The 23,890-nt window shown below is 41.4% G+C and overlaps 1 protein-coding gene across 1 annotated transcript; it reads left to right on the forward strand.

Moving 5' to 3' along the window:
- The first annotated feature begins 72 nt into the window (after window positions 1–72).
- LOC149297845 (TBC1 domain family member 9B-like) lies at window positions 73–22,817 on the forward strand. The gene is made up of 22 exons (XM_089488020.1): window positions 73–190; window positions 2,067–2,177; window positions 2,776–2,894; window positions 3,761–3,989; window positions 4,111–4,369; window positions 5,008–5,215; window positions 6,414–6,644; window positions 6,973–7,125; window positions 7,646–7,796; window positions 10,323–10,537; window positions 10,708–10,825; window positions 11,121–11,406; window positions 11,692–11,821; window positions 12,275–12,373; window positions 15,323–15,391; window positions 15,854–16,094; window positions 17,469–17,534; window positions 18,732–18,803; window positions 19,331–19,381; window positions 19,615–19,674; window positions 20,213–20,319; window positions 22,113–22,817. The coding sequence occupies exons 1-22, from the start codon at window positions 73–75 to the stop codon at window positions 22,815–22,817; spliced, it is 3,798 nt and encodes a 1,265-aa protein (XP_089344146.1).
- Window positions 22,818–23,890: the final 1,073 nt, after the last annotated feature.

A 23,890-nucleotide genomic window follows, 5' to 3' on the forward strand; every position in this document is an offset into this window, starting at 1 on the left:
GGCGCTGTTGGCCGGCCGTCATCCAGCTGTTCTCATCCGCTGACCCCCGGGGGGTCCCTGGGTCCGCTCAGGATGTGGCTGAACCCGGAAGAGGTGCTCTTGGCGAACGCGCTATGGGTGACCGAGCGAGCCAACCCTTTCTTCATTCTGCAGCGACGGAGGGGCCACGGCAAAGGCGGCGGCCTGACAGGTGACAGGGGCCACAATCACGGAGCAGTGAACCCGACTGGGGGCCACGGGCACCTCCTGTTATTGTCTACGGAGCTGCACACGTTGTGTTATTGTTTACACAGCTGCGCTTTTGTGTTATTGTTGTGCACGCCTCGCCTTAGTGTATTGCGCTGTAAGGTAGTGTGGGTGACATTGCTTTTGTGTTAGTGTGTTCTGCCCATGTTGTGATTTTGTTGTTTGGTGTGTTATACGTGTGTCAGTGTGTGCCGCTGTCATGGTGTCCACAGTGGCTGTTAGTAGTCTGTATAGAGCTGGCTGTAGTGTCTCTGGGTAGATATTCCCTTATGGCAGGATTTATAGATATTTATATTATATATTTAATCTTTAATCTGTTACCCCGCTGATCGGGGATTATCAATTCTGTTCCACAGCAACAAGATTCAGCGTGTGGTCCCTTTTTAAATTTTCATGGTGTCCCCCTTTCAAATACATGGGGGCTTTTTACGTTTAGGGGCCCAACACATCTCTATGCATGTGATATACTTCCCTCCGGCCAGCCCCCCATCAACAGAAAGAGCTCCCGCTGCTTTCAATGGGAGCGCTTTCCTGCCGCTGATTGTCTGCTTCAGGCAGCCAATCGTTTCCAAGAGAGGGAGGGGGAGGGTATCTGCGGCTCACGGAATTCTTTATTTTTTATGGATATTAAGGTACTCACAGAGCCAGTTTCATCTTCAATATTACCCACTCTCGGACTCTTTTAAAGGGATACTCCCCCTTAACAAATAACGTATATGGAAGTATTTTGTGAGGAGGGGCCCTATGCAAACATGAAGGGACCTCTCAGCTGGCACATGCATTAAAGTGCATCAGATGTCCCTTTACATTGAACTGAATAAGGGATTTGAAGAAGCAGCGTGAATACGTGAAGCATAGGATTAAGATAAGAACACACTGGATATCTGTTCTTCCCTACCTTTATGGTGCGGGGTGATTATTAAGCTGGCTCCCGTTTGTGACTAGTTCACATACGCTGTTCTTGGATTACCGGGCGTTACGAACACGTCACGTGATCCGCTGGAGTAGGGAGCGCGCTGTAGATTATGCTGTATAGGAAAACCGTTCATTACGCTAATTGTTCTATATGTCTTGCGAGTTTTAAGTTTCCCCGAGTATTAAGTACAGCCCGAGGACGTAGCGTATTCAGTAGATTAGTCTGAGTGACCCGTGGCATGGACAGAGACAAAATTCCTGAGATTCTGCATTAAGCAGCATGTTTTCGGTCACGTGCCTATGATCTATTCAAAAGCAGAAGTCCCTAGCATTTAAAGAACGTGTTTGTACTTTTTGTATCGCAGATTAATTGTAAAATGTGACAGTAACAAAATGCACTACTGTGTATAGAATTGTGGATACACCGTACAATGAGATGTGTAACCAGCAGTTTTAATAGAAAACGTAACACAAAAAATGTACTGTTGCATTTTTTACATGCCTGTTTATCAACATATCTATTGTGAATTTTTTTTTTCTTTTTCTAAAATTTTTATTCCTTCCTATGAGCAAAGTAACCACTCATGGATCTGGCATAATTTATATACATTTATATATCATTTATATGTTCTGATAGGAGGTTATCAAAACCGGTTACAATAGGCAGAAGAAAAGACCTCTGAGGGTCTAAAAGCTTATTTTTTCTGTTAACCCATTGATCACCTTGAGGACTAGCAGGTCATTGTATGGTATCTAACAGTGTAAGATATGAGTCCTTTATACTCAGTGAAGCAGTTGGATTTAGCCTGTACTTCAACTAAATGAGAGGTATAAATAAATATTGGATCACTTTGCACATTTTGTTCCCCGTTTTCATAATGGCTTTTTGTTTCTATGCCCTGTAGGTCTGTTAGTGGGAACGCTGGATGTTGTGTTGGACTCGAGTGCTCGAGTGGCTCCATACAGAATACTGCATCAAACCCAGGAATCTCAAATATACTGGACAGTAGCTTGTGGTAAGTGAGGCCAGAAACACAGCGGGTGTTTATGTATATTAAAAAAATAAATTAAAAAAAATGCCCCTCCTCCCACCTCTGTGCCCAACAGGATGGTGGTTTTAGAAACCTTCAGAATCAATATAACTTTAATTCAGTGGAAATGTGCAGATTCTAAATACTCGGATTACTTGCATTTTGTTATTATTCAACAATACATCAATATTTTAATGAAAGACATCTATTCACCCCTTCTATACATCGTAACATGCCCCTCCGTCGCCATTTACCCCTTTCCCCAACTCCCAGCTGCTTTTTATGAAGTCGATGTGTTTGGCCGAACATATGTCCTTGCTCGTGATATACTTGCCTCCAGTCTTGACTCGGAGAACACTGCGGGCGGGGGATCTGTTTAGACCCCCATGTACAGAACGAGCTCCCGCTGCTTTCAGTGCACACACTTGCATGGTGATCCCTTTGCCAAAATGATTGCCTAGCATCATTAGACCTTTTTTCCTCTTGCACTCCCCACCTCGCCTTTAATATTTGCACGGTCATTTCAGTTGTCAAATTTCTAGAGATATGAAGTTATTGTATGTATATTTTTCCCCTTCTTCAGGATCCACTCGGAAGGAGATCACAGGGCACTGGGAGTGGCTGGAAAGTAATCTGCTTCAGACTCTATCTATATTTGACAATGAGGAAGATATCACCACTTTTGTCAAAGGCAAAATTCATGTAGGACATTAAAAAAAACACAAAGTTTATCTGCCTCTTTTCGTTTTGTATTTCAGTTCTTCGTTTCTGTCATTGTTGCTTTGGAAATATTCCTTACAATTCTCTAAACGGAATGATGATCAGCGATTTAAATGTTCAAATCATAACAAGTAGTATGCGTTCCTAGGTCAGGTCTCGGTTATATATTTTAGGTACGTGTTAGTATGTAGGATAGAGCTAATGTTCAGGAAGCTGCTGTTACTTGTTTTTTTACTATTGTATTTTTATGATACCTCAATCTGCTAAACAGGATATTTCACAATATCCTTAATAAATTTCTCTCAGAGTTCCAAGGGAAACGATAGCCATCGTGTAACACGGGACCTGTTAAGAATGTTTTTTGTTATCGGTATCGTTCTTTAACACTAATGTTACATGCAAGTGGCGTGAGTCACCATGTAGGAGGATCTTGTGTTTACATTGTGTTTATTTAGTGTCCGTTTTTATAGGAAGCAAAGGTCTTCATCACTCTGTTCCTGTTTTTGGCTGCGCCTTACTCATGTGTTCTAGATGCAGAAATATACCTCGAATGGTGTTTTCATGAACACTAACCTTTCCCCAGGTGGCCTTACATAGATACACTTCTATACTGTTACAGCTGCACACGGCCAAACAAGTCATTATCCATACACTTACTGTTTTCATTGCCCTTCTTGGACAATTCTATCAAATCACTGTCAAATGCTCTGTATAGTTAACTGCTTCGAGAACTTTAAAACTAAGGTCAGTTGGTCCCAAATTTGTTAGGTAAGGTAATAACCCTTCCTGAAGCGCTTCAGAACTTCTGCCTACGACTATAAAACTTGTCAACTTTTCATCATTCATAGGGCATCATTGCAGAAGAAAACAAGAGCTTACAGCCTAAAGATGAGGAGGACCCAGGCAAGTTTAAAGAGGCCGAGCTGAAGATGAGGAAGCAGTTTGGAATGCCAGAGGTTGAGAAGCTGGTCAACTATTACTCTTGCAGCTACTGGAAGGGGCGAGTTCCCAGGCAAGGCTGGCTGTACCTTACTGTCAATCACCTCTGCTTCTACTCGTTCTTGCTGGGCAAAGAAGGTATGACCCTGTGATACAGGCATATATGTTAACTTGTGCTCAGTCCCTTGTGTTCCCAGATGTATATGTGTTTCTTTTGTTTCTGAGCATTCTATTCACAAACCCCATTTTCATCCGGCAGTTACCCTAGTTATCCAGTGGCTCGATGTTACCCAGCTTGAGAAAAATGCTACACTGCTGTTTCCCGAATGCATTAAGGTCAGCACACGGGACAGTGAATATTTCTTCTCAATGTTCCTCAACATCAATGAGACCTTCAAACTCATGGAACAGCTGGCAAATATCGCAATGAGGCAGCTCCTGGACAACGAGGGGTTCTCGGAGGATAGAAATCTTCCAAAACCTACCCGTTCCCTCAAAAACATCTCTGCCCTCAAAAGGTCTGAATTATCTATTTGCTTGTTTTCCTTAAAATAGTAATATTATCATGGTGTGGATGCAACATTTTGTTGTTGAATTATTTTATTTTGTTTTTTTAGCGCATTCAGAAATCATTTGCATTTTTAGCTTAAAATTCAAGGGGAACATACAACACAGCTCATACAACACAGCTCATACAACACAGCTCATACAACACAGCTCATACAACACAGCTCATACAACACAGCTCATACAACACAGCTCATACAACACAGCTACTAGTAGTATCAGATTTTGTCATGTTGTTTAACTGCTAGTTTTACATTCCCTGTCTACCATTTTAAGAGCCTTACTTTGATGCATTCCAAAAATAAATGTGTGTGTATTATTATTATTTATTATTATTATAATATGTATTTTTTTTCAAAACATCCACACTTCATTTGAAAGAGGATAACAGGTTTTATCTATAATCTTGTTGGACCTTTTTTTATGAAGTAGGTCTACAGTAGCTAACTGACCACTTTAGCCTAGAAATAGACTGACAATAGCGGGTAGAATTTTAAATTGAGACCTGATGAAACTGTTTGGATCATGTGCATGTCCTCTCCGCTTGATGAAGATCTTACCCAACTTTCCTTCATTTCTCTGTCACCAGAGACCTAGATGCCCGAGCAAAGAATGAACGGTACAGAGCAACTTTCCGACTACCCAAAGATGAACGGCTGGATGGGCACACAGACTGCACATTATGGATTCCGTTTGCCAAGATGCACATCCCTGGTCAGATGTTTGTTTCCAATAACTACATATGCTTTGCTAGCAAAGAAGAGGAAGCTTGCCTGCTGATTATTCCCCTCCGTGAGGTAAGTGTTGAGTTTGTAAGCATACAAGGACCACCTAATTGGCCCCCTTTTCTGCCTGTTTCAAAACCCCAAACATTATTTGGTCTCTGGCTTTGTCATATAATCTGGATTGAGTGTATGCATGTGTACATTTCCTCACATTAACCAGATTTCCTTACTTGTCATCATTCTTGTACTCCATAGAACGTAATTTCATGTTCTAAAATGCACTTATCACAAAAAACATAGGAATACACCTTACTTCAGGTGATATTAATATATTTTCTGTGACATATTTCAAACTACAAAACAAACCAATCTCGCCTTATCATAGAGACAAATTGTCCTTGTGTTATTGAGGTATGGAAGTCGTACCTACACTTTATGGAGTCTTGCTGCATTAACTGTGATTGCTGTGGTCTGAGAAGGTCAAAGTGCATTTAAACACAATAAACATGGTTAGTCATGGTAATTTTATATAGTAAATTCAGATTGATCTAATCCATACTAAACGGTCGGGAGAAAGTATTGGTTCGGTGATAATGCATAATATCGAGGTGTGATTTAGTCATTGGTTTTTGCAGTTAAATAATGATCTCTTGTGTATCTTGTCCCCATTCTGCACTCCACCAGTTCCATTGGGACAGGTTTTCAGTAGCATGATCAATCTTTGTGCTATCGCAGTTGTGCTGGTTGGTATACACTAAAAGACCTGGAGTGCACCAATGTGGTCTTTTGTGGGCCACAAGTAGGCCACGTTTTTTCGATATCCTAGCTTTGAGCGCAGACAATTACAAAGTCATGAAATCAGACGAATGTACAGACAATTCCTGGCTTGTTTGGGGCCCTCTGGAATTAGAACTGGACAGCCTTGTAATAGACTGTAAGCTTGCAAGAGCAGGGCCCTCATATTCTTCTGTGCCTGTATATCATACGTATTCATATTGTAAATTATTACCATTTGTAATTGTCTATTACGTTATTGTAACAGCACTACAGAATCCACTGGTGCTCTATAAAATAATACACTGTACTACTTATAATAATAATTATGCCATAACATGCAAGCTTAAAACTATACCATCTCTATATGTTTATTTTATCATTTTTTTTTTATTGAAATGGATAGTGGTAACGTTAGAGTTTTGCTGCTATTGTGAAGTTGGTAGTCAGAGTTGTGATGTGTTTCCTTGTAACGTTGTCTCTATTCTATCTTCAGGTTACCATAGTTGAAAGGGCCGATAGTTCCAGTGTGCTCCCCAGCCCACTCTCAATCAGCACAAAGGGCAAAATGACCTTCCTTTTTGCTAATCTCAAAGATCGGAACTTCCTGGTTCAGCGCATTTCTGACTTCCTGCAGATGACTTCCTCAAAAAGGGCTGGAGGGGACAATGGTGGGGAGCAGAAGGCCCCTGGCCGTAAAGAAAGCAGTGGAAACAATGGATATGAGGTGAGCCAGTACCTTCTAATATGGAAAGGTTCCAAACATGAATCCAACAGCCTGTGATATTCCAAATACCAAATGTCTTTTTACGTATTTAGGTGACATTATTTCATTGGATGTTCTAAAATTTGCAAGATCAGTTATCCGTTTATGATTTTTGATCCTGACCCTTCTTTCTCCCTCGGCCCTAGTCAGTGCAGGATGAGTGTATTATGTCCCTGGTAAACAGACTCCAGAATTAACCCAGGGTATAATCCAGGCATCCTACACTGACTTCAGACCTTTGACAATAGGATTTATCTGTAATTAAAACACCTTGTTTTGCATTTATTAGGACGCTACAAAGCTCTCTCCGAGCAGTCCAACTGATGTTGGTTCTACCCACTCCATTCCCCAAAGTTATGTCACCATGAATGCTCCCACCACTTCTCAAGGCCTCCTGAAGTTGTTTCCCCGAGAATGTACAGAAGAAATGGGTCCAAAGTGGGTAGGTGCTGTTCAGTGCAGTATTTGTGATATGCCTAAAAAAAACATGTTTTACTTCCTCATTCCATACTTTACTTTTTAAAGAAAGGTGATCAGTGGCTATGACGGCCATGGCCATTTAGAACCAATACGGCTAATCTAGTCTGCCCATTTTTGCTGATGGTAAAGACTTAATCCTAAATCAGTCCCTGGTCTCATCTTCAGGATAGTCATATTCTCCCATGCATATTCCCTATATATACCACTGCAGCTGGGAGCCTGTTCCACTTATTTATCATGCTGTCTGTCAAGTGAAAATGCCCAAAAATAATATGTATCGTATAATTCTTTTGTATGTTTTACTTAAATGCTGTACTAACTCTTGTCTGTGAAATTATGTGGAAGATAATTTTAGCTATACTAGCAGGTTGAATGGCATTTAAAGACATAACTGCTCCAATACAGTATTTGACTTCAGAGTTTATTTATCGTAGGGTTTTACTCTCCATGTATGCAATCTCAGCTTTTTGTATTCTTTTTAGGCAAAGGAGAAAATGAAGGAGGAGTCTTGGAATATTCATTTCTTTGAGTATGGACGCGGCATGTGCATGTATCGCACGTCGAAGACGCGGGAGCTGGTGTTAAAGGGCATTCCAGAGAATCTGAGGGGAGAACTCTGGCTCCTGTTCTCAGGTGGGCTTCTCATAGTTAATGGTCTGTTAACCCCTTAACGTCCATTGCCGGGTCAGGCACGTCATGCAAAACGGTCACTTAACGACCTATGACGTGCCTGACACGTCATGAGACTTAAACAAGCTTAGAGAGTGATCAACAATCACTTTCTAAGCTTAAACGGTGTTGCTGTAATGCCTCGATGTCGAGGCATTCAGCAACACCGAGAACGGCATGATGGGACATGTCCGGCCCCTCCCCGGGGCGTCAACATCCGCCATACATTGTATAGCGGCGGACGCCCGTTTTAAAAGCGTTTAGGAGGCGATCACCGATCACCTCCTAAACTTCAATGGTGTCGCTGGAATGCCTCGATCAGGAGGCATCCAGCGACACCAAATACTTACCCCAGGGCAGGCTGTGACCGCTCCGGAGAGCGGTCACAGCCGCAGCTGCACGCAGTCTTCGCCATCCGCAAGATGGCGGCGGCCCGGGAAAAAAAATAATAAAGTTGAAAAAGTTCGCTAGAGGGTCTCCAGACCCTCTAGAGACCTCTGGCTCCACTTGCAGGTTGAATACAGGTACTGCATTCAACCATACAAGTCAATGGAGCCCAGCTTTCTAATCACTATGTGATTAGTAAAATAAAAAAAATTTCAAAAAAAAAAAAAGCTTAAAAAAAAGATGGTAACATTTAAAAATTATTATGCTTTAGAGGAACTATCCAGTTCCAGCAAAATGTAAAAAAAATAAAATAAAAAAAATAAAGTTTATTATTATGAGCAAGTGCTAAAATTAGCGCTGTATCTTCCCAAAAATCCTGACGTGGAAAAATTTTAATAAAAGCATTTCAAATACCCAAGGGGTGTCTAATTTAAAAAAATGAATGGTTTGATGGGGTAAATTGGAGTGGCCGGGCTCAAAGATAGGGCATAGGCACAGACTGACCAAAATAGGGGGGGAAAAAAGCGCACTTCCCAAATGTGGCCTTTTAACGCCAAACAGCAGTCAAACCCATGCATGGGTGGTATCACTGTACTCGAGAGATGTTGTTGAACACATATTAGGGTGTTGTTTGATAGTGACGTATACCTGGAGCTATAAATGTATACCCAAAGTACAATTTGTGAAAAAAATAAAAAATACTAACACGAAGTGTGGCAAAGGCTGGTGCTAGAATCTCATGCATGGAAAGGGTTAAAATACTAGCATTTGAAATACCTTGGGGTGTCTAGTTTTGAAAAATATATGGGGTAAATTGAATTAGCCGGCTTCAAAGATGGTCCTATTAGGACATGGGGGCAGAATGACCAGATGTAAAAGTTCCAAGTTAAAAAATGTGCACTTCCTAAATGTGGCGTTTTACCTCCCAAACAACCCAACAAACCCATGCATGGGGGGTATGACTGTACTCGGGAGATGTTGCTGAACACATATTGGGGTGTTGTTTGAAAGTGATGTATACCAGGAGCTGTAAATCCATACCCGAAGAGCAATTTTAGCGATAAAAAACACAAAATAAATGACTACCACAAAGTTTGACAAAGACTAGTGGTAGAATTAGTGCATGGAAAGAGTTAAAATTCTAGCATTTGAAATACCTTGGGGTGTCTAGTTTTCAAAAATATATGATTTGATGGGGTAAATTGTATTGGCCGGCTTCAAAGATACCCGAAATGGCACATGGGGGGAAGAATTACCAGATTTGGAAAAAATGGTTTTGAAATGGCAAAATGCTACCTGTACTTAATGCTCCATAACGTGCAGAAAAAAGCAAAAAAACATAAAAACATTGGGTATTTCTAAACTCAGGACAAATAGTAGAATATATTTAGTAGGTTTTTTCATTAGCTTTTTTGGATGAGTAAAAGATTTTTGGGGTAAAAGTCAGAAAATGTGGGGGTTTTTTACATTTTTCATCATATTTTATTATTATTTTTATGGGAAATTAGATAATATGATTAAAACAATGGTATCTGAAGAAAGCCCTTCTTGTCCTGAAAAAAACAACATAAAATTTGTGGGGGTTCACTAAATGAGTGAAGAGAAAATTACATCTAAACACGAACACCGCAAAAGTGTTAAAACAGCCTCGGTCCCAATGGTACAAAAGGTAAAACACAGCCTGGTCCTTAAGGGGTTAATCTACATTGGTAGGTTTTGCAATTGTGTTTATAATAACCAATAGTAAATAATGAATCCTATCTTGAGAACCAGCTGTGTAAGGTAAACTCGTAAACCAGGATCTAGGTGGCCAGTAGCAGCAGATCTGGACACAAGCACACCATGCTCCTATGATTTCCTTAGGAAGGTTGGCAGATATGGTCCTTCCCTGTTTTTGTCGTGTGCTGTTTCAGATGTCCAGCTACTTATTAAATAAGGCAGAGTTAATAACCTGGCCAAGCACCCAATAATGTTTATATGTGTTGATCTGCAACCCTCTGTTGGATGGTACTAGAGGATGGAATGGTAGGCTGTGCCTTGTAGTTTTGGGGAAATTTCATCAAAGTGAAAATGCATTTAAGAATTTATTTATTTTTTTTCCAGGGGCATCAAATGAGATGGTGACCCATCCTGGTTATTATGCTGATTTGGTGGAGAAGTCCATGGGAAAATGTAACCTTGCAACAGACGAGATAGAAAGAGATCTCCACCGCTCTATGCCAGAACACCCAGCCTTTCAAAATGAGTTGGGCATAGCTGCCCTGAGACGGGTCCTTACAGCATATGCTTTCCGAAACCCCAGCATTGGGTACTGCCAGGTAACAGTTGCATATGTTGGTGTAAGAACTGATAAACATGCAGGCTTTGCATTAACTTTCAGATTGAGACCATATTATCTAGCTCAGTGAAGTTTGTTGTTGTGACCAGGTTGCAGTATTACGTTGAGGTCTGTGACCTGAAACAGATTATTGCCTTGCTTCTTTTGTAGGCCATGAATATTGTAACCTCAGTCCTGCTACTCTACTGTAATGAGGAGGAAGCGTTTTGGCTTTTGGTGGCGCTGTGTGAGCGCATGCTCCCTGACTACTACAATACAAGGGTGGTGGGTAAGTTCACGTAAAAAACCATGTGAAGTGAATTTTAACTGATGTAAGCAAGATAGGATGTCCTAAGGCATTCATTGACTTGACTGGCATGCTGAAATGTGGCTGGTGTAGCTTTGACGCCAATCTGGACATGTTAGAACTCTGTGTGTTTCATTTATGAGGAATGCCTTGTAGCATCTCTGTTTTTGCAAAGGAACAACTGGCGGATCAGTTACTTTTAAAGCATGAGATTATGCCTTTTACGTTCACAATATGAATGTGATTTGATGTAACTTTTTTTCTATGGTTTGTGCAGGAGCACTAGTAGATCAAGGCGTGTTTGAGGAATTGACTCGGGAGTGCCTGCCCCAGCTGTCAGAAAAGATGCAAGAGCTAGGAGTGATCTCTACAATTTCCCTCTCCTGGTTTCTCACCTTGTTTCTGAGTGTCATGCCATTTGAGAGTGCAGTGGTGGCGGTGGACTGCTTTTTCTATGAAGGAATCAAACTGGTTTTGCAATTGTCATTAGCCGTCTTAGAAGCCAACATGGAGAGCCTGCTAAACGCCAGTGATGAAGGGGAAGCCATGACTATCCTTGGGAGGTAGTAAGGAATACAATGGTTGTTGAGACTCATTTCATTCATGTTCCTGCAAACTGTGTGCTAGGATGTGGTGGTTATGATACTCTGTGGCAAACAAATATAGACCTTGACTAAAAAATATTTTGGCCAGATGCCCCCTCCTATTTTACTCTACATGTTTTAATTTGCCTGAAAATGAATAACCTACCATTTCCGTGTGTCCCTAGATTGCTACAGGGCTTTCACCAAGTCTCAACTTTGCCCAGTCCCATATACTTTTGACACAGTCTTGCTTTTTTTTGTCAGGTACTTGGACAATGTGGTAAACAGGCAGAGTGTGTCTCCTCCGATTCCACACTTGCATGCATTGCTGACTAGCGGGGATGAACCCCCTGTTGAGGTTGATATATTTGATCTCATCAAAGCATCATATGAGGTAATATACTATAACATTTAATTTGCTTCTTTGAGAATGTATTGAAGAGCTGTATATAGAATGTCTGTGTGAAAAAGAGCATTGTATACAGCACATAGTCATTCCATACATTGTTTCTTTAAGGACATGCATACATTTTACATGTTGCTGATCAGCGAATGTAAAGCGCTGCCAATGTGCATGGCCAGTAGGACAAATCCTAGGCTGTGTTGTGAAAGTACATTTAAAATGTTACAAATTTTTTAATAATACCTTTTCAGCTATCTTGTTGTGTGTAATAATGTTTTATCGGTTTTGCTATTTCACAATTCTACTACAAATTTGGATATTTAGTACATATACCAATTCCTGTTACATTCCTAAATGACTACACAGATGTTCACCCTTTAATCTGTTTGTTTATTATAAAATATATTTATTATATTATTAAATTTCTTAACTCTTCTGTTTTAGAAATTTGTTAACTTGAAAGCTGATGACATTGAGCAGATGCGGTTTAAGCAGAGACTGAAAGTAATCCAGTCTTTGGAGGATACAGCGAAAAGGAGTGTGGTAAGAAACTGGAGATGCTGTTAGTTAGTAGCAAAATTATATATAGTATTTTTCCCCCATATTAGAGTTCTGTAAATTAGCATAAATAGTGTATCACCCGGCCATTTTCTTATAGACTTGCAAACATCTATCTCAAGGATTTGCAAACTATTTAAGGCTCAATTGAAACGCTTAACATCACAATGTAGTTTTAACCCCTTAATGACAATTGCCGGTCCTGGCACGGCACGGAAAAGCATGTGCTTTACGACAATTGACGTGCCAGGACCGGCACGTCTTTAAACGGGTGCAGAAAGCGATCTACTATCGCTTTCTGCACCCAAAAAGCGTTGCTGAATGCCTCGACCTCGAGGCATTCAGCAACGCCGCGATCGGCACGAAGGGGCCATCTCTGGCCCCTCCACGGGGCGTCAACATCCGCCATACTTTGTATGGCGGCGGACGCCCGTTTTAAAAGCGTTTAGGAGGCGATCGACGATCGCCTCCTAAACTTAAATGGTGTCGCTGGAATGCCTCGATCAGGAGGCATCCAGCGACACCAAACACTAACCTTTTGATGGGCTGTGACCGCTCCGGAGAGCGGTCACAGCCGCAGCTGCCGGCAATCTTCGCCATCAAGGAAGATGGCCGCCGTCCTGTAACAGGAACCACAAATTTTAAGTTCGCTAGATAGTCCAGACCATCTAGAGAACTTTGGCTCCACTTGCAGGTTGAATACAGGTACTGCATTCACCATGCAAGTCAATGGAGCCCAGCTTTCTAATCACAGTGTGATTAGTAAAAATAAATTAAAAAATAAAATAAAATTAATAATAATTAGAAAAAAATAGTAAAAAAACAGTAAAATGTAAAAATCATTTCCCACTGATGTCACTATCAGGGGAACCTCCAAGTTGAAAAAAAATGTTACATTTTTTTAAAAAAAAAAATAAAATAAAAATATATATATATATATATAAAAAATATATTTTTGTGAGCAAGTCCTAAAATTAGCATATTAGCTTAAAACAATTCTCGCATGGAAAGAGTTAAAATACTGGCATATTAAATGCCCGTGGGGTGTCTACTTTTAAAAAATGTATGATTTGATGGGGTAAATTGAATGGGCCAGGTTCAACAACGTCCCAATTAACACGGGGGGAAGGATGGCCACACATCTAATTTCCAATTAGAAAAATGCACACGTACCAAATGTGGCCTTTTAGTTCCCCCAAAAAATGACACACCCATGCATGTGGGGTATCACTGCACTCAGGAGATGTTGCTGAACACATTATGGGGTGTCGTGTGACAGCGGCATATACCAGGAGCTGTAAATTCATACATAAAGTAGGTGTGTGTGGGAAAAATACACACACAAAAATATTACTGCAAACTTTGAAAAAATGCTGGTGGTAAAATATGTGCATGCAAAGAGTTAAAATACCAGCATTTAAAATACCCTGTGGTGTCTAGTTTTGAAAAATATATGGTTTTGTTGGGCACACTGAAATGGCCTGGCTCAAAGATGTACCAAATAGGGCATGGGCAGTGGATCCCAAATGCCAAAGTTCAACATTGAAAAAAGCGCATGCCCCAAATGTGGCCCTTTTGCCCCAAAACAGCCAGGCAAAATCATTCATGTGAGGTATCGCTGTACTCAGGAGATGTTGCTGAACACATATTGGGGTGTTTTGTGATAGTGACATATACGAGAACATTTTAATTCATACCTGAATTAAAATGTGTGTGGAAAACCAAATGCAAAAAAATGACTACCACAAAGTTTGACAAAGACTGGTGGTAGATATGGTGCATGGAAAGAGTTAAAATACTAGCATTTGAAATACCCTGGGGTGTCTAGTTTTCAAAAATATATGGGTTTATTGGGCACACTGAAATGGCCCGGCTCAAAGATGTACCAAATAGGGCATGGGCAGTGGATCCCCAAATGCCAAAGTTCAACATTGAAAAATGCGCATGCCCCAAATGTGGCCCTTTTGCCCCCAAACAGCCAGGCAAAATCATTCATGTGGGGTATCGCTGCGCTCAGGAGATGTTGCTGAACACATATTGGGGTGTTTTGTGATAGTGACATAAACTAGAACATTTTAATTCATACCTGAAGTAAAATGTGTATGACAAAACAAATGCAAAAAATGACTACCATAAAGTTTGACAAAGACTGGTGGTAGATATGGTGCATGGAAAGAGTTAAAATACTAGCATTTGGAATACCCTGGGCTGTCTAGTTTTCAAAAATATATGACTTGATGGGGTAAATTGCATTGGCCGGGTTCAAAGATACCCGAAATGGCACATGGGGGGAAGAATTACCAGATTTGGAAAAAATGGCTTTGAAATAGCAAAACGCTACCTGTACTTATTGCCCCATAATGGGTAGAAAAAAGCAAAAAAACATAAAAACATTGGGTATTTCTAAACTCAGGACAAATAGTAGAATCTATTTAGCAGGTTTTTTCATTACCTTTTATAGATGAGTAAAAGATTTTTCAACTAAAAGTTAGAAACAGTCATTTTTTTTCTAAATTTTTCACCATATTTTATAATTTTTTTAATAGTAAATAATATGATACAATCAAAACAATGTCATCTAAAGAAAGCCCTTCTTGTCCTGAAAAAAACAATATCTAATGTGTGTGGGTTCAGTAAACGGGAAAGAAGAAAATTACAGCTAAACACAAGCAGCGCAGAAATGTTAAAAAGGCCATTGTCACGAAGGGTACAAAAAGTAAAATCAGCCTTTGTCACGAAGGGGTTAAAGATGTCCATTTACACAGGTAAACATTGTCACATTGGTGACCCCAGTAACTAACTAGTGTCTACAACTACTGTGTTGTGTTTATACACAAAGCAACACAAACATACAGTTTAGCAATCTTTCCATTGTTACCCTACGCAGTTGATGAGGAAGCCTGCACGTGTCAGTCTTTTTTTATTTATCGTTAGGTCAGAGCTGTCGCCACTGATCTTGGCTTTTCTATGGAAGAACTTGAGGATTTATATGTGTTGTTTAAGGTTGGTATGTTTTATGGTATAATGTTCTATGTAACTTTTTATTATTTTTATGTAACGGTTAAAATTACACCAGTATTGATTTGTAAAGGATCTCTATAGGTATTTTATGTTCCCTTGAATAAAGACAACATATGATGATTTATTCCTTCATAGCAGCACATAAATGCCTGTAACAGTGAGCGATGCACAATTGTATGCACCAGACCCAAGCTCCAACAGCAATGTTCTTTTCCCTACTTGTTTCTATTTATTTTCCTTTTAAACAATCTAAGGAGTATGGACTGTGACTATAATGGTGACACCAATTCTGTTTAGTGCTATTATCCATACTGGAACTGCAGGTTGATTCATTGTAACGATCAGATCCCAGGATTGTGTGTTTGTTTGTTTGTTTGTTTTTATTTATTTTTTTTCTTCTTCACTGTTAATAATGCTAAAAATTATTTTCCGTGAACTTCTTAGACACAACACTTAATGAGCTGTTACTGGGGAGGGAACAGAACTTCCAGCAGTCGGCATGACCCCAGTCTGCCTTATCTGGAGCAATATCGTATCGACTTGGAACAATTTCAGGAGCTTTTTATTCAACTGACCCCGTGGTCCTGTGGCCAACACTCCACCATCCTAGCAGCCCGAATCTTCCGCTTGCTAGACAGCAACAAGGACTCTCTGATAAACTTCAAGGAATTTGTAACAGGACTTGGTAGGTTTTACACTGATGATTCGCATCGGTCTCTCACCGTAACATATTTGATAGGTACTATACACACGTTGCCGTTGCTGGTTTATCTAACCCTCCATACATTTGATCCATTGGCTGAGATTGTTAGTGGCATTTTTAGCTGCAAATTATTTCAGAAGCTCAATATTTTAGTTTTATTACTTTGATCTTATCAACATAATTTGGAAAATTGTATTTACCGTATTGGCTCCAATATAGGCCGCACTTTTTTCCCCCACTTTAAGTCTAGCGCCCGACGCCCAGGACATGCAGTCCCGGGCGCCGGGCAGGGTTAGGATACAGATCGCCCGCAGCGGTGCAGGGGACCTGCATCCTACTCTCCGATACGCTCAGACAGCCTCCCCTGCCAGCACTTTCCACGGGGGAGGGTGCCGGCACGGGAGGTTGTCTAAGCGGCACCGGAAGTTGTGTACGCGTATTGCGTAGATGTCCCCCGCCAGCCCCGCAAGACACCCGGGAGTCTCCTCTGGTAAGTCGGGGGGGGCAGAGTGGCAGCATATCTCGAGGGGGGAGGAGGACAGTGGCAGCATATCTCGGGGGGGAGGAGGACAGTGGCAGCATATCTCGGGGGGGGAGACAGAGTGGCAGCATATCTCGGGGGGGGAGACAGAGTGGCAGCATGTTTTTTTGGTGCTTTTTTAAAGAAAAAAACTTTTTTTAAAGCACCAAACTTTTAGGGTGCGGCCTATATACGGGGGCGGCCTATATCCGAGCCAATACGGTATATATTTTTTTTGTAAATTGAAGCCTATGTAGTATCCTTTAGCAGTATATGTTGACCAGTCTGTGTGGACCACAATTTCACTGATCCTCTGCATGTGAGGATCCATGGGATGTAACCTTCTTCTTATAACCTAATTTCATTTTTGAGCAGCTTGGCTATATTAAAAACAAAATAAAAGAGGTGTCTGGAAAATCACTGCAGCATGATAGGTCATCAAAAGAAGTAATTTAGCAATTATCCTTAATTTATATTAAGTATTTATACTGATATATTGCTACGTGTTATACCCTATTGTTTGTAAAGTTGATGTGCCGCTAAGATTTTATTCACTCCTAAAAAAAGAATTAAGCAAACTTATATGTATATATTATGTATATTAAAAGGCGTGTTTGCACAATCATTTCCTTAAAAGTTTTAGAGGCAATGCTCTTTTCCAGCTAGCGCACCTTCTCCCTGCTTTTCTCTGCAGAAGCTGGTCTCAACTATGTCCATAAAGCAGTAACTTTTCTTATGAGTAAAAGAAAATAGTTTTAGTAGCACTTTAATAAACACTAGTCTCATGAGCATGCATTATTATCAGAATTATTCAAAGTCTGAATTATTTTTGTTAGGGGGAATGTATCATGGAGACATGACAGAGAAACTCAAATTTCTCTATAAGCTGCATCTTACCCCAGGTAAGTAGAACATGATTATTAAATAATGTCTGCAGAAACTATTCATCCAATAAAGTAGAAACTAACCTAATTGCTACATTAAGTATGTGGACGCCTGACCATCACACCTACATGAGCTTGCTGAACACCCCACTCCCTTTATGCAGCTATAACAGCCTCCGCTCATCTAGAAAGGCTTTCCACAAGGTGGGTTGCTTCTGTGGAAAATTGTTCCTGTTCAGTGGGGTAAAGTTTGGGGCTCTGTGGAAGTCAGTCAAGTTCATCCACACCGAACTCATCCAACCATGTCTTTATGGACCTTGTTTTGTGTGTGGGGGCAAAGACATGCTGGAACAAGAAAGGGGCTTCCCCATACTGGTGCCACAAAGTTTGAAGCATAGAATTGTCAAAAATGTATTTCTATGCTGTAGCATTAACCTTATCCTTCACTGGAACTCAGGGGCCTACCCCAAAATCTGAAAAACAGTCCTAGACCTTTATCCCTCCTCCACCAAACTTTACCTACCGGACAATGGAGCCGAGTGGGGCAACCGCTCCAGGCAGCACTTTTTTTTTTTTTTTTTTTTTTAAAGCGAAAGAGAGAGAAAGGGGCGCCGAGTGGTTTTCGCTTACCAAGCTGTCAGTACCCGCTTGGCGCCCCTCGCTCTCTCCTCTGCGGCGAGTCTTCCTTTTTCGGTCTCGGTGCCGGCTTGTAATGCTGAGTGCCGGAAGATTTCCGGTGCTCAGCATTACAAGCCGGCACCGAGACCGAACAGGGAGACTCGCTGCAGGACTGCTGAAAGGTAAGTACAAGGGGGGGGGGGCGGCAGGGACGGAGGGAGAGGAAGGGTAGATAAGGGGGGGGGGCGGCATTTTAAAATTCGCCCCAGGCGGCATTTTGCCTTGGGCCGGCCCTGCCTACTGTAGAGTTCTCCTGGCATTCGCTAAACACAAATTCGTCCGTCAGACTTTCAGAAAGTAAAGTGGGATTTGTCAACCCAGAAAACATGTTTCCCCTGCTCCGTAGTCCAGTGGGGGGTGCGCTTTACGCCTCTCCAGCCAGTGCTTCCCATTGTACATAGTGATCTTTGGCTTGTGTGCAGCTGCTCGGCCATGGAAACCCATTTCATGAAGTTCCCGGCGCACAGTGATTTTGCTGATGTTGCGTGTTTTACTAGCACATACCTTACATTGTTTCCTTTTTTTATTTTACTATAGCTCTTGGCCCTGAAGAAACAGAATCTGCTCTGGAAGCAACAAATTATTTCACTGAGGACCTAACCCCTGAAGGTAAATTGATTCTTTCTTGGGCGGGCTCCTTGACTGTTTTTTAAAATGGGGGGAAAAACAAACTATTTTGCAAACAGTGTGAATAGCATCTACTTTGTATCGGTAGGATTTTGTTAAATTTGAAATGTATCTATCTATTGCTTTTCTTAGAGCTTTTGAAATACAATCTGTGATAAAAGATAATAGAATCAGCCTCATATATATGTGTATATTTGAGTTCTCGATTCAGGGCTACGTAACCCGCCGCTCTCTGGCAGATGAACTACGACTGTTATGATCGTCCTCGTTTATTGATGGGAGGAGGATCATGAGGACTGTAGTTCTTCAGCCACTGATGAAGGATCGTGGGTGTTTTCCATTAATCACAAGAGAGCTGCAAGTTGCCTACCTCTGCCTCAAATAAAGGCATCCCTCTCCTTTGCACGGACCTTTAACTCCTACCTGTTCTCTACTTTCTTTCTGCATCTTGTCTTTCTTTCTTTCTTTCTTGCATCTTCAACTTTTTCCCCCTTTTTTTCTGACTGCAGTATCTCCTTTTCTGTCCGAACTGGATCTTATTCTGCAGTGTGAGTTCCCAGGTCAGTTTAAAATATGCGTTGAAATAGTTGGGTTTCGGTGAATACATAAACCAACCTACCAAACAGTCATGATGACATATCCTCACACTTCTAGAACCGTTTTTAAGATTATTTTTTAGACATTTGTACTAGGTTTCAGAATCAAACGGGTACAACACTACATTGACATATAATTATGTTACTTTGTCTGGAATGTTTTTGTGAAAAATGTTAAGTACATATTTTCCTAATAGATTCTGAAGGCCAAGGAAATGGATCTACAGCCGTTCCTGGGGACTCCCAAGATAAGAAAGGTATTGGCCACTGGTCTGTTTTAAAATGGCATTTCCCTTAAAGGTCTAGCTTTTTAAAGCCCAACGTTACAAACATTTGTAAATAAGTATAATAACATTCATCCTTTAAATGTTTTCAAATAAGAACAACTGTGAATAATATACACAGTATCCAGGTGAGTTTATTCTGTAATAATATATTTCCATTGGAATACTTTTTTCAGGGACGAACACAATAAATACATTTATTGCTATCAGACAGGCTGTTTTGACTATTAACCAATATGACCACTCTGTTTTAAACCTAATCGCTTATTATGCCATACCGTGTCTAAATACTAACTTTATGATGTTGCATTTCTGTAACAATCACACTGCATTATGGTTGGGCTTTGGATAATAATGATTGTTTTATAATATTAATTGTATATGTATAATGATGTCTACAAATGTTAATCTATCTTTTGCGTAACAAATAGTCCAGGTTTTTCTGCGACAGGGTGGGGAGAGATCTTAAAAGCAATTGAAAAGTCCACAAATGCCTTTTTTTACTTTCCAGACGAGAAAACAAGCACTGCTCCAGACTACAAGTACTACCTGCGGATGTGGGCTAGTGAGACGGAGCAGAAGAAGGAGACTATTAAGGACTTGCCAAAAATGAATCAGGTAAAAGCAGATCATAACAGGTTTCTGAGACCATTCCTTCTAGGGTCAGCAGCAGTTGAAGATCGCTTCAATGTCACAAATTACTTACAAAGACACCACCAAGTAATGAATAATACATGTGATGTCTTCCCATGCAATTCAGCCTTTCTTACACAAACGTATTTTTTATTAACTTCTTTACACTTATCAAAGTGTATATACAGCGATGCATTTACTTTCAGTGCTGCCCTTGGCCCAACCTAGGGACCTTGCACAGTACCTTCTAATGCAGACTATGGGGTCTGTGTTGAGTCGGCACAGCCTTCATACCGTGTTTCCCCGATAGTAAGACACCCCCGATAGTAAGACGTATCGGGAGTTTCAGAGGGGTCAGCTAATATAAGCCGTACCCCGAAAGTACGGGGGATTTGCCTACGGCCTACGGCCGCATTAACGCAGGGCATAAGGGGCGCCTGCCCCTTAGGCCCGCCGCACCTGCGACCGGGTCCGCCACTCTAAGGGGCCGGGAAGTCCCCACCAAGGCCGGCCTTACGTGTCTGCGGCCGCACAGGATTTAAATTAAAACATCGGGGTTTTTTTTTTAACTTTATTTAACATCCTCCATGTTAAATAAAGTTAAAAAAAACTTTATTTAACATGGAGGATGTTAAATAAAGTTTTTTTAACTTTATTTAACATGGAGGATGTTAAATAAAGTTGAAAAAAACCCCCGATGTTTTTATTTAAACCCTGTGCGGCCGCAGACCCCTAAGGCCGGCCCCTTAGAGCAGGGCCGACCTTTGGGGTGTGCGACCGCACAGGGCGCCACACTCCAGGGGGTGCCAACCTGCGGCACCCGGCACCCCTCCAGAGACGGACAGTAATGTCCGCCGCTGGAGGAGCAGGCTCGCAAGGGAGCGGTATCGGAGGTCTTTAACAGACCTCCGGCTCCCTTGAGTGATTTTAAGCCGGGTTCAACCCGGCTTAAAATCACTCAAGGGAGCCGGAGGTCTGTTAATGACCTCCGATACCGCTCCCTTGTGATCTGCGCGGCAACAGCTGTTGTGCGCCGGGGTTTCTTGTCAGATCCCGGCGCACAACACTGAAGCCGCGCCCACCGCTGTCCGTGCCCTCTGACCCGGAAGGAGACAAGAACTGGCGAAGAGGAGGAAAAGAAGCTGAAAGAAGAAAGGAAAGGTAGGAAAGCATTAAATTCGAAAAATTTTTCCCAATATAAGACATACCCCGAAAGTAAGACATAGTGGGGCTTTTAGGGATAAAAAGAAAGTAAGACGCTGTCTTACTTTCGGGGAAACACGGTAGTTGAAATGGGCCAGTTGAGGATATATAACATCTTCTTTGTAACTGGCCCATTGAGCAGGGGGAAACTGGGGGCCTGATCACCCCCGGGTTTGGCAGCAGGACTGTCGCTTCCTTGGACCTGCCACCCTAGGCCATGCCTAGTCGACCTAGGCTAGAATACGTATATGTGTTGATAGAGAGAATGGTGTTTACAAGTTTAAATAATCATTTTATGTGTATCAGAAATCCACCATATATGTAGTGATAGCAGCCACTAAAATGTGAAAGTGGTAGTTCCTCCTTAAAACGGACATCATTTCTTTGTAATGCTTTCCTAAAAGTTTTCTTCTAAATTAAGCATGGGTGGTGTACGTGAGTGCATATTACGCCTGGGAGTTTGCTGTATATGGCCCATATTGGTGTCGATAATCTCCAACCTTTTGAGGAGTACAATTAACAGGATCGACATTGATGAACTTGCAACTCACCCCTGTTGTTTTTCCTTCTCAAAGGAGCAGTTTATTGAGTTGTGCAAGACACTCTATAATATGTTCAGCGAAGACCCTGTTGAACAAGAGCTATATCATGCTATTGCCACAGTTGCCAGCCTCCTGTTGCGTATCGGAGAGGTGGGCAAAAAGTTCAGCAACCCTCCCCTCAGAAACGCGGAGAAAAAGCAAGCAGATATGAACAGGGAGCCGTCTAGTGAAGAAGAAGAAGAGCAGAGCTTAGGACTGGAGACGGTGCAGCCGGCGACTGTGGAGCAGCTAGAGCAGGCCGAGGGAGGCATCCCAGTGCCATGCAACACACACACGGCACTTTCCCAAGAGGAGATTCAAAAACTCCGAGACAAAACACGAGGAGCAGAAGGAAGCAGCCCCCCTACTCAAACAGGCTCGGATGACGAAACTAAGGATGACACATCGGTATCCTCATATTCCATGGTCAGTGCCAGCTCGCTGCAATGCGAGGATATAGCGGATGATACGGTTTTAGTTGGTAGTGATATTGCCAACGCAGTACCTAAGTATGGTAGCACCATTGACACAGAATGGTCAATCTCCTTTGAACAGATTCTGGCCTCCATGCTGACAGAGGCCGCCCTGGTCAGCTACTTTGAGAAGAAGGTAGATATTATTCAAAAGATCAAGCAGAAGAAAATTGAAAGGCAGATTAGCTCTTCGAGCGAACATGAGCTTTCCTCCGTCTCTGGCTGATGGTGTGGCAAAGGAAGATTGGAGGGCAAATAAAAGCCATCTGGCATAGCCTCCTTTTGAAGAAATCAAAGTTTTCATAAACCATTTCTTCCCTGTCCTCTTTACGGAGCTCAGTGTATTATGTGTTTACCAATATCTAATTCATGCTGACAACGTGAGGAAGGCAAATTGGAATCATCTTGCACTTTGAAGAAACTACTTTAAATTGAAATGTTATCTCAAGCTTTTAATCACGGCCGCCAACGATGCATGCGTTTCTTCTGATTATATTCTTTTTAATGGACCTTTTTATATGCATATGCACCCGCACCTTGTCCAGCCGTATATGTATCACTGGGCACTTGCTTTGGCTGTTGATTGGGAGAAATGCTTCTTCTCTCAGCCACCCCGCATTAAACCCCGCGAGTGTCATAGAAGTGAGTGACAGCCTCAGAATATTAAAACTGAGTATTAGTTGCCTTTTTCTATCAGGTTTCTGGTAGCTCCTAGCCTATCGGTGTTAGTCTTGTGCCCAAGCGATGTAGAATCCCAGGACACTAGCATTGCTTAACAAATACTGTAAATAGGCTTGTTGCTTATGTGCAATATTTTGGTATACATAGTAGTACCCATGCAATTTGTCGTTCGTTTTTCTCTCTGTTCATTGTCGTACATCTCTTCATTCATCTCGCACTTTGGAATATACTATTTTGTTACTGGTACCCAGAACCAGTTAGAATTCTATCTTTTATTTGGATTGTGAAAAATATTACCACGAGTACGCTAGACAACCTTATCCTTGGTTTATAACAGTATGCTGCTGCCTCTGACCATTTCAACTACTAAACTTCCAGCGTGTTTTTATTTTCACTGCCTTCCAGCTTCATAGAATAGCCCCTGACACATTGAATCTGATAGACATAACAGGTCCCAGAAGATCGGTGACACTGGGCTTAAACGGTGTTTGTAATCGACTACAAAACAGTGAACGTGGAAAGTGACCTGTGTAAGGAGAAACTTTTCTTTATTGTTTAATCACAATTCTTCACAATAGTGCATTAATAAATAAATCATTGTAGGAGCCAGGTAAGAAA

This window comes from Sceloporus occidentalis, unplaced genomic scaffold (assembly GCF_023333645.1).
Source record: "Sceloporus occidentalis isolate IW3139 unplaced genomic scaffold, rSceOcc1.0.p SCAF_36, whole genome shotgun sequence".
Taxonomy (NCBI): domain Eukaryota; kingdom Metazoa; phylum Chordata; class Lepidosauria; order Squamata; family Phrynosomatidae; genus Sceloporus; species Sceloporus occidentalis.

Coding starts and splice junctions, on each gene's coding strand:
- LOC149297845 (XM_089488020.1), top strand. CDS start 73: ATGTGGCTGAACCCGGAAGAGGTGCTCTTGGCGAACGCGCTATGGGTG. Junction 10,538..10,707: donor CCAGCATTGGGTACTGCCAG/GTAACAGTTGCA, acceptor CTTCTTTTGTAG/GCCATGAATATTGTAACCTC. Junction 20,320..22,112: donor ACTTGCCAAAAATGAATCAG/GTAAAAGCAGAT, acceptor TCCTTCTCAAAG/GAGCAGTTTATTGAGTTGTG.